Here is a 19664-nt window from a genome sequence, read left to right on the forward strand (position 1 = left end):
ACAATCAGGGGCAGGGACTGGACTCAACCGGCCAATCAGCTCCGGGTATAAGGCCAGCGGAGTCCGGCCTTCCATAACCCTCGGGCGGGGCAGGTGGCAGGGCCGGGCAGGTTGCGCGCCCCCTCAGTGCAGTCCCGGCCTTTGTCCCGGACCCTGTACCGAGACCTTCGTCCTCGAGCCCTGGCGCTGGGATTTCCACCCCGACCCTGGCACGGCTGAAAGTCCGGAATGGGGACTTCCTAAAGTTACGGGGCACCGTGGGATGGGTTCAAATGGGGGTAGTTTTGCCCAGACTCCCATTTGAGAAGTGGGAACGGGACAGTAGGGGTGCAGGGGAGGCTCTCCAGGGCTCTAGGGAATGTCCTCAAGAAGAAGACTTGACAGAGAGCAAAGGCTGGGTACATGTGAACTATTGTTATTTTTTTTTCTTTTTCTTTCTTTTTTTTTTTCTCTCGAGACGGAGTTTCACTCTTGTTACCCAGGCTGGAGTGCAATGGCGCGATCTCGGCTCACTGCAACCTCCGCCTCCTGGGTTCAGGCAATTCTCCTGCCTCAGCCTCCCGAGTAGCTGGGATTACAGAATTACAGGCACGCACCATCATGCCCAGCTAATTTTTTGCATTTTCAGTAGAGACGAGGTTTCACCATGTTGACCAGGATGTCTTTTTTGTTTTTTTCTTTTTTTTTTTTTTTTAACTTTTTTATATAAAGACGGGGTTTCACCATGTTGGTCAGGCTGGTCATGAACTCCCGACCTCAGGTGATCTTCCCGCCTTGGCCTCCAAAGTGCTTGGATTACAGGCGTGAGCCACCATGTCCGGCCTCTACTGTTATTATTGTGCAGTCCGGGCACTCTGTAAGGGCCCCACCCTGACTGTCCAGCCAACCACTGGCATCCCCAAGGCTCCCAACGCAGCATAGCCCAAACCGGCCTCGGTTTATTTCCCCAAGTCCTTACAGGCTTCCTCTTTGGCTGTTTATGTCCGCTGCCTTCCAAAACCCTGAACCACACCTCCAGCCTCTTGCACCTGAATCCTGGCCATCCCAATGGCTCTCAGGCCTCCAAACTCTTGTTCCATCCTGTTTATCTTCCACTGTTACCCCAGAGGGCTCTTTCTAATATGCACCTATTACCACCTCCCTCCCATATTATCATGTTTTTTCTTTTTTTGCAGGGGGGACTAGGGTCTCCTTCTGTCACCAGGCTGGAGTGCAGTGGCACGACCTCCGCTCACTGCATCCTCCGCCTCCGGGATTCAAGCAATTCTGCCTCAGCCTCTCGAGTAGCTGGGACTACAGGTGTGTGCCCACATGCCCAGCTAATTTTTTTTTTTTTTTTTTTTTTTTTTTTTTTTAGTAGAGATGGGATTTCACTATGTTGGCAAGGATGGTCTCAATCTCCTGACCTCGTGATCCGCCCACCTTGGCCTCCCAGAGTGTTGGGATTATAGGCGTGAGCCACCGAGCCCAGCTGAAACTCCATTTCTACTAAAAAAACACAAAAATTAGCTGGGAGTGGTGCCGGGCACCTGTAATCCCAGCTAAAAAGGAGTGAAACCCTGTCTCAAAACAAAAACAAAAAGAAAACAAAAGCTAACTGCTCTGACCTCGCTTAGTACAGCTGATACTATCAACTTCATCACACAGCTCCGTGGACGAACACACTGTCCAGAGTCCCATAGCCCTTCTGTGCTTTCTACAACACCTGTTCTGCGGTGTGTACAAAACCCAGGCAGTCCAGCCCTGGTAACTTAAGGAAATTGACTTTGTAATGTTAAAACTCCCCAAAACGCAACCTCCAAGGCCAGATGGTGTCACTAACGAATTCTGCCAAAGGTTCAAAAAAAGAATTAACAGCAATTTCACATAATCTCTTCCAGAAAATGGAAGAGGTCACTTCCCAGGTCATTATAAGGAACTATGATCCTGATATCCAAAACCAGATAAAAACAGTAGAAAGCAAGCAGGCTTCACCCCACATTCCTCATGAGTACATGCAAAAATCCTTAACAAAATATTAGAAAATACAACTCAGCAATACAGAAAAGGAATTATACACACCGTAACAAGTGGGTTTACTCCAGGGACACAAGACTGGTTCAGTATTCCAAAATTAATCGATTGTCCGCCGTATTTAACAGGCTGTCGTAGGCAAAATAATGGTCCCCTAAAGATATCCACACCCCAGTCCTCAAAATCTGTGAATACGTTAGGATACATGGCAAAGGGGTTTGAAGATCGAAAATGGACGCCAGGCACAGTGGCACACACCTGTAACCTCAGCATTTTGGGAGGTCTAGACTGGAGGATCATTGGAGCCCAAGAGTTCAAGACCAGCCTGGGCAACATAGCAAGAACCTATGTCTACTAAGTGATAAATTAGCCGGGTGTGGTGGCACCCAGCGGTCGTACCACCTACTCTGGAGGCTGAAGCTGGAAGATTGCTTGAGCCTGGGAGGTCGAGGCTACAGAGACTCATGATCACCCCACAGTACTCCAGCCTAGGCAACATAGTGAGAACTCATCCTTAAAAAAGTAAAATAGCTGGGCGCGGTGGCTCAAGCCTGTAATCCCAGCACTTTGGGAGGCCGAGGCGGGTGGATCACGAGGTCAAGAGATCGAGACCATCCTGGTCAACATGGTGAAACCCCGTCTCTACTAAAAATACAAAAATTAGCTGGGCATGGTGGTGCACGCCTCTAGTCCCAGCTACTTGGGAGGCTGAGGCAGGAGAATTGCCTGAACCCAGGAGGTGGAGGTTGCGGTGAGCCGAGATCGCGCCATTGCACTCCAGCCTCGATAATAAGAGTGAAACTCCGTCTCAAAAAAAAAAAAAAAAAAAAAAAGTAAAATAAGGGCCGGGCACGGTGGCTCACTCCTGTAATCCCAGCACTTTGGGAGGCCGAGTTGGGTGGATCACAAGGTCAAGAGATCGGGACCTTCCTCACCCAATATGATGAAACTCTGTCTCTACTAAAAATACAAAAATTAACAGGGCATGGTGGTACACTCCTGTAGTCACAGCTACTTGGGTGGCTGAGACAGGAGAATCACTGGAACCCAGGAGGTGGAGGTTGTTGCAGTGAACCAAGATCGCACCACTGTGCTCCAGCCTGTCTACACAGCAAGACTCCATCTCAAAAACGAACAAACACTAGAATGTTCTAGAGCTTGCTTGCAGGATAACCATTCCGGACTGTGGTCAGGAGTAGGCTGCTGTAGTGGCTGTGAGAAATAGACAGGCGGCCTGAGGGTATTGGCCGTAGACACCCTACAATCAACATTTTTTTTTTTTTTTTTTTTTGAGACGGAGTTTCGCTCGTTACCCAGGCTGGAGTGCAATGGCGCGACTTCGGCTCACCTCAACCTCCGCCTCCCGGGTTCAGGCAATTCTCCTGCCTCAGCCTTCTGAGTAGCTTGGATTACAGGCATGTGCCACCATACCCAGCTACTTTTTTGTATTTTTAGTAGAGACGGGGTTTCACCATGTTGACCAGGATGGTCTCGATCTCTTGACCTTGTGATCCACCCGCCTCGGCCTCCCAAAGTGCTGGGATTACAGGCTTGAGCCACCGTGCCCGGCCTTTTTTTTTTTTTTTTTTTTTTTTTTGAGACAGAGTTTCGCTCTTGTTACCCAGGCTGGAGTGCAATGGTGGGATCTCAGCTCACCTCAACCTCCGCCTCCTGGGTTCAAGCAATTCTCCTGCCTCAGCCTCCCGAATAGCTGGGACTACAGGCATGCACCACCATGCCCAGCTAATTTTTGTATTTTTAGTAGAGACGGGGTTTCACCATGTTGGCCAGGATGGTCTCGATCTCTTGACCTTGTGATCCACCCGCCTCAGTCTTCCAAAGTGCTGGGATTACAGGCATGAGCCACTGCACCCGGCCACAATCAACTATTTGATCAGGATACATCCTTCTGTAAAGCTCCAGGAGAGCATGCCCAGGGTGGGGATCTTTCTCAAAAGGAGGGGTGGCTTTTCTGTGTTCTCATCATTTCTTTTTTATTGCAAAAAACAAACAAACAAAACTACAATAAGGCTGGGTGCAGCAGCTCCCACCTGTAATCCCAGCACTTTGCGAAGCCAAGGTGGTAAATCACAAGGTCAGGAGATCAAGACCATCCTGGCTAACACGGTGAAACCCCGTCTCTACTAAAAATACAAAAAATTAGCTGAGCGTAGTGGCACGAACCTTTAGTCCCAGGTACTCAGGAGGCTGAGGCAGGAGAATCAATTGAACCTGGGAGGCGGAGGGTGCAGTGAGCCAAGATCACGCCATTGCACTCCAGCCTGGGCGACAGCAAGACTCTGTCTCAAAAAAAAAAAAAAGTAAAACAAATTAGCTGGGTGTCGTGGTGCCCACCTGTAGTCCCAGCTCTTCGGGTGGACTGCTTGAGACTGAGAGGTCAAGGCTGCAGTGAACTATGACTGCGCCGTTGCACTCCAGCATCAACAAGTGAGACACCATCTAAAAAAAAATTGCAGATGGAATTAAAGTTGCTAGTCAGCTGACTTTAAAATAGGGAGAGTATGGTGGATTACCCAGGTGGGCCCAATCTAATCATTAGAGTTCATCAAAGTGAGAGAAAGGGCCAGGCGTGGTGGCTCACACCTGTAATCCCAGCACCTTGGGAGGCCAAGGCGGGCAGACTACTTGAGTTCAGGAGTTCGAGACCAGCCTGGCCAACGTGGTGAAACCCCATCTCTACTATAAATACAAACATTAGGCAGGCATGGCGGGTGGCGCCTGTAATCCCAGCTAGTCAGAAGGTGGAGGCAGGAGAACCTCTTTGAACCCGGGAGGCAGAGGTTCCAGGGAGCTGGGCTCTAACCATTGCACTCCTGCCTGGGCGGCAGACTGAGATTCCATCTCAAAAAAAGAAAAAGAAAAAGAATAAAAATAAATAGCCGGGCACGGTGGCTCACGCCTGTAATCCCAGCACTTTGGAAATCCGAAGCAGATGGATCATGAAGTCAAGAGTTCAAGACCAGCCTGGCAAACATAGTGAAACCCGTCTCTACTAAAAATACACACAAAAAAAGTAGCTGGGCATGGTGGCAGGTGCCTGTAGTCCCAGCTACTTGGGAGGCTGAGGCAGAATTCCTTGAACCCGGGAGATGGAGGTTGCAGTGAGCCAAGATAACACCACTGAACTCCAGCCTGGGTGACAGAGTGAGACTCCATCTCAAAAAGAAAAAAAAAAAAAAAAACCATAAAAATAAAATAATAAATAAATAAACGAAGAGACAGACCACGTCCCTGTCTTTGCAGGTACAGCCAATATTCTTCTCCCATTCAGGCAGCCTCATACTTTCTCTCTGTTCTCAGTTCCATGCCGGAGAGGCCGGGATTTCCCTAGGATTACTGGACCTGCCTGGTTCAGCCTCCGCCCAGCCCTGGCAGGGGAGGGAGTTGACGGGCAGACAGAGGAGAGGAAACTCCCCTGGAACCTGTTTCTCAGCTTCCCGGCCCAGCTGGGACACCCACAGCAAGGAGAGGCCAGGAGGAAGACCCTGGCCCCGACATGGCCTCTGCCCTGAGGCCACCCCGGGTCCCCAAACCCAAGGGTGTCCTGCCTTCACACTACTATGAGAGCTTTCTAGAGAAGAAGGCGCCCTGTGACCGGGTAAGGTAGGGCAGGGGACTAGCCCTGCTGGGCCACCTCGGGCAGGTGCAATACCTCTCTGAGCCCCAGTCTCCCCACTCGCCAAGGGGGGCGGGGTGGGCGCCGGATGGGGCAGGGCACGTGCTGTGGGCTGGGGAGGATTCTGGCCATCTGACGATCTGCGCGTCTGTCTGTCTCTGCGGGTCTTCGGATTTGGTTTCTTTTTCTCTTCCTCTCTCCCTGGCCCAGTCTGTCTCTTCTGACGTCTGTCTCAGTCTTTCTCTGTCTCAAGCTGTGCTTTTGTCTCTGGATCACTCTCTTGAACACAAACAAGACCAGGGACTTCCTCCAGGAAACGGGGAGCCCTCTGACTCCCCGCTTCCTCCCCCTCCCAGCCCAGAACAAACTCCATGAACCTCAGCGGCTGGGGTCAAGGCCAGGACAGGTGACAAGTGAGGACAGTAAGAACTGGTGGGGGCCACATTCCACAGGACAGATAGTGGCCATGGAAAATGCGTGCACTCACGTGTGTGTGTGTGCGCGCGTGTGCATGTGTGTGTGCGTGTGTGTGTGTGTGTGTGTTTGTCTTCCTCAGAATAAAGTCCCAGCCCCTCCATTCCTCCTAAGGCCCCATCTTTCCCTCCCCATGCCTCAAATTCATTTTCTTTCTTTCTTTCCTTTAGAGACAGAGTTGCTGTCAGCCAGGCTGGAGTGCAATGGCACGATCATGGCTTACTGTAGCCTCAAACCCTTGGGCTCAAGTGATCCTCCCACCCCAGCCTCCTGAGTAGCTGGCACTACAAGCATGGCCACCTTTCCCAGCTAATTTTTAATTAATTAATTTTATTTTATTTTTGAGACACAGTCTTGCTCTGTTGCCCAAGCTGGAGTGCAATGGCACGCTCTCTGCTGACTGCAACCTCAACATCCCAGGTTCAAGAGATTCTTGTGCCTCAGTCTCCTGAGTAGCTGAGATTACAGACACCGGTCCTCATGCCTAGCTAATTTTTGTATTTTTAGTAGAGACGGCATTTTACCATGTTGGCCAGGCTGGTCTCGAACTCCTGACCTCAGGCGATCCGCCCACCTTAGCCTCCCTAAGTGTTGGGATTATAGGAGTGAGCCACTGCACCTGGCCTAATTATTTTTTTGCAGAGATGAGGGTCTGGCTATCTTGCCCAGGCTGGTCTTGAACTCATGATCCTGGGCCTCAAGCGATCTTCCTGCCTCAGCCTCCCAAAGTGCTGGTATTAGAGAAGTGAGCTACCGCACCTGCCTCATTTTCTGATACAAACCAACACAAACACCCCCAGCTCCTCCCTGCCCTGCCTCTGCCCTGAGGTTCCCTTATCCATAGTGGAGTGAACTTTCCTTCTACCTCCATGCCTCTAAATCCTCCCCAACCAACAAGTCCTCTGGAGGCGCTAGATCGCTGTGGTTAGGAAAGATCATGGGGCCCAGAGCGGTGGCTCATGCCTGTAATTCAACACTTTGGGAGGCCGATGCTGGCAAATCACTTCAGGTCAGGAATTCTAGACCAGCTTGGCCAACATGGTGAAACCCTGTCCCTCTCTACTAAAAATACAAAAATTAGACCAGGCACAGTGGCTCATGCCTATAATCCCAGCCCTTTGGGAGGCTGAGGTGGGCGGATAACTTGAGGTCAGGGGTTCAGGACCAGCTGGCCAAAATGGTGAAATCCTGTCCCTACTAAAAATACAATAATTAGCCCGGCGTAGCGACGGGCGCCTGTAGTCCTAGCTACTTGGGAGGCTGAGGCAGGAGAATCACTTGAACTTGGGAAGTGTAGGTTGCAGTGAGCCGAGATCACACTACTTCACTCCAGCCTGGGTGACAGAGTGAGACTCTTAAGACAAAAATAAATAAATAAAAATAAAAAGTAAAAATACGGCCGGGCGCGGTGGCTCAAGCCTGTAATCCCAGCACTTTGGGAGGCCGAGGCGGGTGGATCACAAGGTCGAGAGATCGAGACCAACCTGGTCAACATGGTGAAACCCCGTCTCTACTAAAAATACAAAAAATTAGCTGGGCATGGTGGCGCGTGCCTATAATCCCAGCTACTCAGGAGGCTGAGGCAGGAGAATTGCCTGAACCCAGGAGGCGGAGGTTGCGGTGAGCCGAGATCGTGCCATTGCACTCCAGCCTGGGTAACAAGAGCGAAACTCTGTCTCAAAAAAAAAAAAAAATAAATAAATAAAAATAAAAATAAAAATAGGGCCGGGCATGGTGGCTCAAGCCTGGAATCCCAGCACTTTGGGAGGCCGAGGCAGGCAGATCATGAGGTCAAGAGATCAAGACCATCCTGGCCCACATGGTAAAACCCCGTCTCTACTAAAAACACAATAAATAAATAATAAAAATAAAAATATTAGCTAGGAGTGGTGGTGAGCGCCTGTAATTTCAGCTACTCAGGAGGCTGAAGCAAAAGAATCGCTCGAACCCAGGAGGAGGAGGTTGCAGAGAGCTGAGATGGTGCCACTGCACTCCAGTCTGGGTGACAGAGCAAGACTATCTCCCCCGCCCTCCACCAAAAAAAGAGAAGATCATGGGTCCGAATCCAGAAGACCCAGGTTCTAATCCCAGCTCCACACTTTCTTTCCTCCCAGGCCTTATGCAAGTGACTTAATCTTTGAGGCTCAGTTTTCTGCCTTATGAAATAGGGGAGTTACGGCTGTAGTCCCAGTTCACATGCTGAGGACTTGACTCAGTGCAGGCCCGGGTGCTTCCCATGTAGAAACTCACCTAATGCTCACGAGATCCTCCAAAGTTCGTACCATTATCATCGCCATTTTACAGCTGTGGAAACTGAGACAAAGACAGCTCAAATAACTTGCCCAACAGCACATCGTGGGTATACAACAAAGCAATATGGTAACTGGTAATATGGTGTTTAATCCTGGACTGCTCTAGTCCCAGTGCCTGCAGCAGGGCTGGCACAAAGGAGGCCTTCAGTAAATGTTAGGTACATGCATGTGTGTATCTGTGTGTGTGTACACCGATGGACAGACGGATGGGTAGATGGGGGGATGAACGGGGGATGGGCAGAGGCTTGGTGAATGGATAGATGTGGGCTGGATGGCGGCTGAGAGGATGTGTGGGTGAATGGATAAGTGCATACACGAGTGGGTAGATGGATGGATGGGGGGTGATGGAAGGATGAGCAGGCAGATGGGTGGGTAGATGGATGACGGATGGATGGATGAGTATAAGGATGGATAAGGGATGGATGGATGAGTGGGTAGGTGGATGGATGGATGGGTAGATGGATGGATGAGTAGGTAGATAGATGGATGGACAGATGATGGAAGGATGGATGCATGAGTAGATGGATGGGTGGGTGGACAAACTGATGAGTGGATGGATGGATGGTGGATGATGGATGGATGAATGGATGAATGATGGATGAATGGATGAATGATGGATGAATGATGGATGGATGCATGGATGGATGAGTGGGTAGATGGTTAGACAGATGAACGGATGGGTGAATGGTAGGTGGATGGATGCATGGGGGGATAACGGATGGATAGATGATGGAGGGATGGATAGATGAATGAGTGGATGGATGGGGGTGATAGATGGGTGGATGGTGGGTAGATGGTTAGATGAATGGACGGGTGGATGGTAGGTGGATGGATGCATGGGCGGATAATGGATGGATAGATGACGGAAGGATGGATAGATGAATGGGTAGATGATGGATGGACGATGGATGTTCGGTGGGTGATGGATGGATGGATTGATGAATGAGTGGATGGATGGATGATGAATGGATGGATAATGGATGGATGCAGTGTGATGGATGGATGGATGAGTGGGTGGATGGTGGGTGGATGGATAGGTGAATGGATGAATGGATGTGTGAATGGTAGGTGGATGAATGGATGGATAATAGATGGATGCGGTGTGATGGATGGATGGATGAGTGGGTGGATGGTGGGTGGGTGGATAGATGAATGGATGTGTGAATGGTAGGTGGATGAATGGGTGGATAATGGATGGATGCAGTGTGATGGATGGATGGATGAGTGGGTGGATGGATAGATGAATGGATATGTGAATGGTAGGTGGATGAATGGGTGGGTAGATGGATGGGTAACTGGAAGATGGGTGTGTGGATGGGTGGGTGGGTTGATGGACGGTGGGTAGATTATAGATAGAGGGCTATAGGTAGCTGGATGAGGGAAGATGGATGGGAAACCATTAAACCAGGTAGTTCAACTTACTCCTGGAGCCCCCATCTCCATAGACTGGGGGAGCTGCTCTTGGGTCCCTAATCACATCAAGGTTCCATTTGGTCCTTTCTCAGAGGAAAACAGATACCCAGAAGCTGGGCCGTCTCAGGGAGGGTCTTCCTGAGAAGCCAACATTTGATCAGAAACGCAAAGCAGGAGGTGACAGTGATCTGGGGGGCAGAGACCACAGCCAGTGCAAAGGTCCTGAGGCAGGATTGAGTAGATGAGAGGACTCAGCTTGCCGCCTCACCTCCTCTTTCTGCACTTCTGGTGTCCCCAGGATTACAAGAAGTTCTGGGCAGGCCTCCAGGGTCTCACCATTTATTTCTACAACAGCAACCGGGACTTCCAGGTAAGGATGAGAATGGAGGCTCCAGAGCTGGCTTCCCTTGACCCCAGAGACCAAGCAGGCAATGTTGATGGTGAGGCCAAGGCGGCTGCTACATCATCTGGGGGCCTGGAGGCCAAAGAACTGGAGCCAGACCCTCGATTCTGTGCCCTCAGCACGTGGAGAAGCTAAACCTGGGAGCATTTGAGAAACTCACAGACGAGATTCCCTGGGGAAGCTCACGTGACCCTGGCACCCACTTCTGCCTGGTTCTCCGGAATCAGGAGATCAAGTTCAAGGTAGGTCCCTTGGTGGAGGGGTGGGGAGAGGAGGTGCTGGCAGAAGACGCTTAAATGTTTCCCCTCCATTGTGCTTGTGCCAACCACGAAGGGGCAGGTAGTACAGGGCCCTGTGGGTCCCGGGTAAGACTTAGGTCTTGACCCCAAAGGAGCTGGGTGCTATGGGAGGGTTTATTTTATTTCAATTATTATTCCTGTTTTTGGAGAGGGAGTCTCGCACTGTTGTCGAGGCTGGAGTGCAATGGTGCAATCTCGGCCTCCTGGGTTCAAGCGATTCTCCTGCCTCAGCCTCCGGAGTAGCTGGGATTACAGGCGTGCATCTCCAAGCATGGCTAATTTTTGTATTTTTGGTAGAGACAGGGTTTCACCATGTAGGCCAGGCTGGTCTTGAAGTCCTAACCTCATGATCCACCCGCCTTGGCCTCCCAAAGTGCTGGGATTACAGGCGTGAGCCATTGTGCCCTACTGGGAGGGTTTATTTTTTATTTTTATTTTTGAGACATAGTCTCGCTCTGTCACCCAGGCTGGAGTGCAGTGGTGCCATCTCGGCTCACTGCAACCTCTGCCTCCCGGGTTCAAGCGATTCTCCTGCCTCAGACTCCCAAGGAGCTGGGATTACAGGCACCCGCCACCACACCCAGCTACTTTTTGTATTTTTGGTAGAGATGGGGTTTCTCCATGTTGGCCAGGCTGGTCTCGAACTCCCGATCTCAAGGGATCTGCCCACCTCAACCTCCCGAAGTGCTGGGATTACAGGCGTGAGCCACTGTGCCTGGCTTATGGGAGGGTTTAGAGCAGGAAAAGTCTGGAATCTGATCTTTGTTTTTCTATTATTTTATTTTGAGACAGGGTCTCTTGCTCATCGCCCAGGCTAGAGTGCAGTGGTGAGATCATAGCTCACTGCAGCCTCTACCTCCCAGGCCCAAGCGATCCTCCCACCTCAGCCAAGCACATGCCACTATTCCTGGCTAATATTTTATTTTTTGTAGAGACAGGGTGCTCAGTATGTTACCCAGTCTGGTCTTGAACTCCTGAACTCAAGTGATCCTCCAGCCTTGGCCTTCCAGAGTGCTGGATGACAGGCATGAGCCACTGCGTCCAGCCTGATCTATGGTTTTCAAATGTTTATATAATAGCATCAAAAATTATAGTACAAGCCAGGCATGGTGGCTCAGCCTGTAATCTGAGCACTTTGGGAGGCCAAGGCAGAAGGATAGCTTGAGCCCAGAAGTTCAAGACCAGCCTAGGCAACAAAGCAAGACCCTCATGTCTAACAGAAAAAAAAAAAAAAGCCAGGCGAGGTGGTGCATGCCTGTGGTTCCAGCTACTCAGGAGGCTGAGGCGGGAGGATCACTTGAGCCCAGGGGGATGGAGGCTGCAGTCAGCCATGATTTCGCCATGGCACTTGAGCCACCTGACCAGAGACCCCTGTCTCAAGAAAACAAAAAACAAAACACCCAGAAACCAAACCAAAACCAAACCAGAAAGAAAACAGCCCTTTGGGCCAGGCACACTGGCTCACGCCTGTAATCCCAGCACTTTGGGAGGCTGAGGCAGGCTGATCACGAGGTCAGGAGTTTGAGACCAGCCTGGTCAACATGGCGAAACCCCGTCTCTACTAAAAATAGAAAAAAAATTAGCCAGACATGATAGTGGGTGCATGTAATCCCAGCTACTTAGGAGGCTGAGGCAGGAGAATTGGTTGAACCTGGGAGGCGGAGGGTGCAGTGAGCTGAGATTGTTCCACTGTGCACAAGAAAGAAAAGAAAGAAAAAGAAAGAAAGAAGGAAATGGAACGAAAGAGAAAAGAAAAAGAGAAAGAAAGGAGGGAGGGAGGAAGGAAGGGAGGGAGGGAAAAGAAGAAAATAGCCCTTTGAAGTGCCCCAGTTCCATTTCACAGATGAGGAGACTGAGGCTCAGTGACAGGATTCTTTCCTTTTGTTCCACAGGTAGAAACCTTGGAATGTCGAGAGATGTGGAAGGGCTTCATCTTGACAGTGGTGGAGGTAAGAGTAGTGGCTCTCTGCGCCCTCTCTCCCGTTCTCTTTTTACCATCCTTCATTCTCCAAACAAGCCCAGTTTCGCCATTTTGGCCAGACTGGTCTCAAACTCCTGACCTCAAGTGATCCGCCTGCCTCGGATCCCCAAGTGCTGGGATTACAGATGTGAGCCACAGCGACTGGTCGTATTTCTTATTTTATTATTATTTTTTTGAGACAGGGTCTTGCTCTGTTGCTCAGGCTGGAGTGCAGTGGTATGATCATAGCACACTGCAGCCTCCAACAACGAGGCTCAAGCAGTCCTCCTGCCTCAGCCTCCCAAGTAGATGGGACTACAGGCACAGGTCACCACATCTGACTAATTTTTAAAACTTTTTGTAGAGCAAGGGCCGGGTGCAATGGCTCATGCCTGTAATCCCAGCACTTTGGGAGGCCGAGGTGGGTGGGTCACCTGAGGTCAGAAGTTCAAGACCAGCCTGACCAACATGGAGAAACCCCATCTCTACTAAAAATACAAAATTAGTTGGGCGTGGTGGCACATGCCTGTAATCTCAGCTACTCAGGAGACTGAGGAAGGAGAATCAATTGAACCCGGTAGGCAGAGGTTGCCATTATACTCCAGCCTGGGCAAGGAAAGCAAAACTCTGTTTTAAAAAAAAATTTTTTTTTTTTTTTGTAGAGCAGGGCTCGCTATGTTGCCCAGGCTGGTCTCCCAACTCCTGTACTCAAGCCATCCACCCACCTCGGCCTCCAAAAGTGCTGGGATTATAGGGGTCTGATTTCCGTTTCTTGGCTTGCCCTGGCAGTCATTGAGTTTGAGACCTGCCTGGCCCCTGGAGACTTTTGTTTGAAACCTTAGATTCCAGCATCTACTCTCACACTTGATCTTAGCCAAAAGGCCGAGAAGCGATCCAGCATCTACTCTCATATAACCCCTCTGCACCCTCTGGAAGACCTCTTTGCCTCTGAAGGTGTCAGAGTTTATGGCTGTGAGCTCTGGCCTCAGTTTGTCACTGTGTGACTTGGGCACAGCCGTCCATTCACAGCCAGCTGGGAGTGGTCACTGTCCCTTGATCGCCTGCCCCTCAGCTCCGTGTCCCGTCCAACCTGACCCTGCTTCCTGGACACCTATACATGATGGCTGAAGTCTTGGCTAAAGAGGAGGCACGCCGTGCACTGGAGACACCCTCGTGAGTGCCCTGCCAGTCCCGAGGGGCTGCAGGATGGGGCAGGAGATGGGTGTGCGGCTGAGGGTGGGAGGTGAACTGGGTCTTGGATTTTGCACGAGGACTGCATTAGGGTAAGGCCCATGCTGGGAGGTGGGGGAGGGTCTCCAGGATGGGATTTAGGGGCCTAGAGGACTGAATGTGTCTTCAGAGGTGGAGCTAGGCCTGAGGAATGGGGGCAGGATGGTGGGGTAGGTCTAGGTGTCTAGAAGGTGGGGCTACAGCTCTAGGGAGGGGTTATTTGCCGGAGGGCGTAGCCAGGACCCCAGAGGCGGGGCCTGAGTGGGGGGCGGAGCATCGTCTTTGCGCACGGTTCTTGGGGATTAGTGAGGCAGGCAGGGCCTCCAGGGAAGGCTCCAAGTGCCTACAAGGTAGGGTTTGGTCTCCCTGGCCTGGGTCTGTGCCTTAGGTTTGGGGCTGTATCTACGGGGGCAGAATTAGGAGCCTGGCTGCCCACAGAGGCTAGTGCCTGTCATCTCAGCTCCTTGGGAGGTCGAGGAGAGAGGACTGCTTGGGCCCAACTCAAAAGCAAACAGGGGCAACATAGCGAGCCCCCATCTCTTTAAACAAACAAACAAACAAACAAAAAAACTCGGCCAGTCCCAGTGGCTCACGCCTGTAATTCCAGCACTTTGGGCGGCCGACGCGGGCGGATCACCTGAGGTCGGGAGTCCGAGACCAGCCTGACCAACATGGTGAAACCCCGTCTCAACTAGAAATAAAAAAATTAGCCAGGTGTGGTTGTGCATGCCTGTAATCCCAGCTACTCCGGAGGCTGAGGCAGGAGAATCGCTTGAACCCGGGAGACGGAGGTTGCAGTGAGTCAAGATCGTCCTGTTGCACTCCAGCCTGGGCAACAGGAGCGAAATTCTGTCTCAAAAACAGAAACAAAACAAAACAAAAACACAGAAAGGCCGGACTGGGTCTGGAGCGCAGGGCAGGGTCTCCTGGGCCTAGGAGAGGGGGAGGGAGATGGGGCTGGGTCTCCGAGGAGGAGGGGTTTACGTGCGGAAGAGCGGACCTGGTCTCCAGGGTCACGAGTGGGTGACGCGGCCCGCCACAGGTGCTTCCTGAAGGTGAGCCGGCTGGAGGCACAACTGCTCCTAGAGCGCTACCCCGAGTGCGGAAACCTGCTGCTGCGGCCCAGCGGGGACGGCGCGGACGGCGTGTCGGTCACCACGCGGCAGATGCACAATGGGTACGCATGCGCAGCTCGGGAGCCCTGGGTGGGAGGTGGGTGGGCGCGGGGGTGTGGCCAGAAGCAGGGGCGGAGCTCGACCCGCGCTAGTGGATAGGCCTGGCGGCGGAGCCTGAACTTAAAGGGGACTCCGGGGGCGGAGTCAGAGCTGAGCGGGGATGCTGGGGGCGGAGTCAGAGCTGAGCTGGGCGGGTTGGGGGCGGAGTCATCTGAGCTGAGGAGGTTGGGGCCGCATTCAGAGGTCAGCTGGGCGGGTTGGGGACGGAGTCAGAGCTGAGCACAGGAGACTGGGGGCAGAGTCAGAGCTGGACAGGGCGGGCTGGGGACGGGATCAGGGCTCCGGGGTCTTGGGATCCTGAAGTCGGCCCTGTCCCAGGTATGGGGTCAATACCTGGGGGCGAAGGTAGAGCCCAGGCAGGGCTGCAGACCCCTCTGCAGGAGCAGCCAGGAGGTCATGGGTTAGGACCTGAGACAACCTGTAGGTAGACTCAGATCCCTGGGTTAGGGTCGGCTTCTCCAGAAGGTAAGGTACGCAGGGGCCGGATTTGGGCCTCTGGAGGAGATGAAGTCAAATCCAGGGGTGGAATGGACCCTTTAATTAGAGTCAAGATCTATGGGTAGAGTCATGGCCGTGACCCTTTGAAAGTTGAGTAGGGCTGTGGAGGCGGAGCCACGCTGGGGGCGGAGTCAAATTTTCAATCCCAGTCCGGGATTAGGCAGGGCAATGTATAAAGGGGAGTCGGGGCCTGGGGGTGGAGCTATTACTGGGGCCGGGGCCTTCCCCGGGGCGGAGTCTTTAAGGCCTGGTTCTCCCCGGGCGCAGTGTCAGAATGAGGGGCTGGCCTTTTCTGGAGCGGTGTCAGTCTGGCCTGGTCTCCCTGGAGAAGGTGCCAAGGCTGTGGGTGGGGTCTTCTGTGGGAGCAGTGCTGGGAACAGGCAGGTAGTGCTCCCGGGGTATAGAGGGGCTTCGGTCCTCCGCAGGGTGGAGCCAGTCAGGGGCGGGCCCTTCCCTGGGGGCGGAGCCAGTCTGAACGTATTTCTGTTGGGGGCGGAGCCTCGGTTCGGGGCGGGCCTTCCCCGGGTTGGGGAGCGCTATGGAAGTCTGGGCTGAGGGCCTCACTCACTCTGCTCGTGCAGGACACACGTGGTCCGGCATTATAAGGTGAAGCGGCAGGGAACCAAGTACGTGATCGACGTGGAAGAGCCGGTGAGCGTTGGGCCGGAGACCCCAGAAGTGCTTTTGTGGAGTCTGCGCCCCTTCCCCAGCAGCCTGACCGCTCTCCCGTTCGCCCCCAGTTCTCTTGTACTTCCCTGGATGCCGTGGTCAACTATTTCGTGTCGCACACCAAAAAGGCGCTGGTGCCCTTCCTGTTTGACGAGGACTACGAGAAGGTGCTAGGTGGGTGCGGCTTCGGGGAGTTCCGGGGCCCAGTCCTCACCTCTCCCGCCCCCGCCCGGACGGACCGGGCCGCCCTGGCCGCCCCGCTTCCTCCAGGCCGCCCTCTCTGTTCCAGGCTACGTGGAAGCCGATAAGGAGAATGGCGAGAGTGTGTGGGTGGCGCCCTCCGCCCCGGGCCCAGGTGACGTCCCCTCCCCGCGGGCTGAGGTGGGAGGGATCGAGGACCCCACATCCAGCCACACCCCCTCAATTTGGTGGCTGCATTGCTTGTATCTGATGTTGCTCACAAAATTGCAGGGACAGAAATGACTCAGATCCTGCCTTCCGGGGTTTTGGGGCGGAGTGGGGTAGGGTGGTGGACCCAGCTAAACGCAGACACTCTCATCCTGTAGGGTCGAATTTGCGGTGGAGGTAAAAACTGGGCTGGACAGAGGCACCTAGGGTTTGGGAGAAGATGGAGGAAGAGAAGGGAAAGCTTTCTAGGAGAGGTCTTTGCAGACGGTCCCAAAGGATCTTCTTAGGTAGAAATGGGGATTGAAGGGACGGGGGTGCACGTGGACAAACAGTAGCCCCCTAGAGACGGGGAATCGGGATGGGTGTTGGTAAATAAGTGGAAATCGGTCCTGTTTATCGAGTGGGAGGAGGCGGCAGAGAACACACTAGAAAGGAATGTAGGATGGGTGGTCTGGTCTTCCCTGCACTGGGTGTATATAGGGACCCCCAAGTACCATATCCACACACACATGCATGATCCACGAACTGTGGCCACCTGCCTAGCCAGAAGCTGGCACACACTTGTGGCAGGCATGATAGATCCATACATGGATAAATACACGTGTACCCCAATTCCAGTGATATACACACGCTATGTAGCACAGATATACCTGTCTCACGCTACAATCGTGTGTGCACATAAATGCAGACGCTTCCATGCACAAGCACAAAGTCAGACACGTATAGATACATGGGCATAACACACTCATCTAGACAAGCACTGAAGCAGATACCTTAGTAGGCGTGCAGTCATGCATGTATACACACAGCAGACATGTGTGCACAAACCTTGCACTTCGATTTGACTCATGCAGATTCAGTGTACATGTGTATGCCACACGAAAACATGCTTTTTTTTTTTTTGAGACAGAGTCTTGCTCTGTTGCCCAGGCTGGAGTGCAATGGCACCATCTTGGCTCACTGCAACCTCCGCTTCCCACGTGCAGGAGATTCCCCTGCCTCAGCCTTCTGAATAGCTGGGATTACAGGCCCGTGCTACCACACCTGGCTAATTTTTTGTATTTTTAGTAGAGATGGGGTTTCACCATGTTGGTCAGGCTGGTCTCGAACTCCTGACCTTGTGATCCACCTGCCTGAGTCTCTGAAAGTGCTAGGATTACAGGCATGAGCCTTTTTTTTTTTTTTTTGAGACAGAGTCGCTCTGTCACCTAGGCTATAGTGCAGTGGCCCAATCTCGGCTCACTGCAACCCCTGCCTCCCAGGTTCAAGCGATTCTCCTGCCTCAGCCCCCTGAGTAGCTGGGATTACAGGCACCCACCACCATGCCAAGCTAATTTTTATATGTTTAGTAGAGATGGAGTTTCACCATATTGGCCAGGCTGGTCTTCAACCCCTGACGTCAGGTGATCCAACCACCCCAGCCCCGCAAAATGCTGAGATTACAGGTGTCAGCCACCACGCACAGACACATGCACGTCTCCAGTCACGCACACAGACCTCCCCGCCCCCCGCCATGTCCCTGAATGACATGGGTCTTGACAGCTGACTAACTTTCCCCATCAGGTCCTGCACCCTGCACAAGTGGCCCCAAGCCACCACCTCCTGCGTCCGTGCCTGTGTCCAGCCAGGACAAGCTGCCCCCATTACCCCCACTGCCCCCACTACCAGACCAGGAAGAGAACTACGTGACCCCCATTGGGGATGCCCCAGCTGTTGACTACGAGAACCAAGACGGTGGGTGGGGAGCAGAGCCGCTGAGAGCTGGGGGTTGCAGGAACAGGTTAACGGCGGATGTGACAAATTACACCTTTGTTCACTCAGTGGCTCCCTCCAGTCGGCCGGTCATCCTGAAGCCGAAGAAGCTGCCAAAGGCTCCTGCAAAGCCTCCAAAGCCACCCACTGGACCCAAGCCAGGTAGGGTCCCCCACAATCCCTCCCTCACCGGCCAGCCGGCCAGCCTCAGCCCTTATCTGTCTCTGTTGCTGTTGTTGAAGATGGAGTCTCGCTTTGTTGCCCAGGCTTGAGTGCAGTGGTGAGATCTTGGCTCACTGCAACCTCCACCTCCCAGGTTTAAGGGATTCTCCTGCCTCAGCCTCCTGAGTAACACCTGTTGCCCCAGGTGTGTGCCACCACACCCAGCTAATTTTTGTATTTTTCAAAGAGATGGGGTTTCACCATGTTGGCCAGGATGGTCTCAGTCTCTTAACCTTGTGATCCGCCTGCCTCAGCCTCCCAGAGTATTGGGATTACAGGCGTGAGCCACTGCGCCCAGCCATTGTTTTTGTTTTGAGATGGAGTCTCACTCTGTCACCCAGGCTGGGGTGCAGTGGTGCAATCTTGGCTCACTGCAACCTCCACCTTAAACCTCCCTTAAACCTCCCAGGTTTAAGGGATCCTCCTGTCTCAGCCTCCTGAGTAGCTGGTATTACAGGCACCTGCCATCACGCCCATCTAATTTTTGTATTTTTAGTAGAGAAGGGGTTTCACCATGTTGCCCAGACTAGTGTCGAACTCCTGACCTCAAGTGATCCACCCACCTCAGCCTCCCAAAGTGCTGGGATTACAGGCGTGAGCCACCGCACCTGGCCTCATCTGTCTTCTCTTCCAGAGCCCAAAGTCGTTAATGGTGGCTTTCCCAGGAAGCTGCCAGCCAGCTCAGCCCAGCCTCTCTTCCCCACACCAGGTAAGGGGTCTTCAGGGTCAGGGCGGGGCAGGCTTCCCAGGTGCATGACCCATGCAGTCACATGGGGCCCCACACTCCAAAACAGCCTGCCTTTGAAGGCTCTGCTGTCTCTGTCTTAGAATTCCTAATGCTTTCAAGCACATTGTCATGTTGCACTGTGCCCTGCAAATCCCGGCCGGTCCTGGGTGGCTGTCATGGGGCAGGGCACGGACTGGGGATTCCTAAGCCAGCTGCAGCCCCTACTCCTGAACCCCCAGGGCTGGCGGACGTGACCGCAGAACTACAAAAGAAGCTGGAGAAGAGGCGAGCGCTGGAGCACTGAGCGGGATGCGCCGGGGACCCGTGGCCAGTCCCGGAGCACAGCTCAGTGACCAGATTCTTTCTCCCAGGATTAAAACTCTGACCCCAGGACCCATGTGTCTGGCTTGGC

At 52.9% G+C, this 19664-nt stretch overlaps 1 protein-coding gene across 3 annotated transcripts; it reads left to right on the forward strand.

The window, feature by feature from the left end:
- Positions 1-5413: 5413 nt before the first annotated feature.
- Positions 5414-19645, forward strand: STAP2 (signal transducing adaptor family member 2). Of its 3 annotated transcripts, XM_039467043.2 has the most exons (13): positions 5414-5632; positions 10148-10219; positions 10372-10494; positions 12444-12500; positions 13584-13684; positions 14784-14918; positions 16056-16125; positions 16215-16317; positions 16433-16498; positions 18115-18285; positions 18373-18465; positions 19160-19234; positions 19492-19645. In XM_039467043.2, the coding sequence occupies exons 1-13, from the start codon at positions 5531-5533 to the stop codon at positions 19554-19556; spliced, it is 1233 nt and encodes a 410-aa protein (XP_039322977.1). In that variant the 5' UTR covers positions 5414-5530; the 3' UTR covers positions 19557-19645. The 3 variants fall into 3 exon arrangements, with proteins under 3 accessions (XP_039322977.1, XP_039322978.1, XP_074240880.1); XM_039467044.2 differs by lacking the exon at positions 16433-16498; XM_074384779.1 differs by lacking the exons at positions 16433-16498; positions 18115-18285.
- The last annotated feature ends 19 nt before the right edge of the window (positions 19646-19664 follow it).

This window comes from Saimiri boliviensis, chromosome 14 (assembly GCF_048565385.1).
Source record: "Saimiri boliviensis isolate mSaiBol1 chromosome 14, mSaiBol1.pri, whole genome shotgun sequence".
Classification (NCBI taxonomy): domain Eukaryota; kingdom Metazoa; phylum Chordata; class Mammalia; order Primates; family Cebidae; genus Saimiri; species Saimiri boliviensis.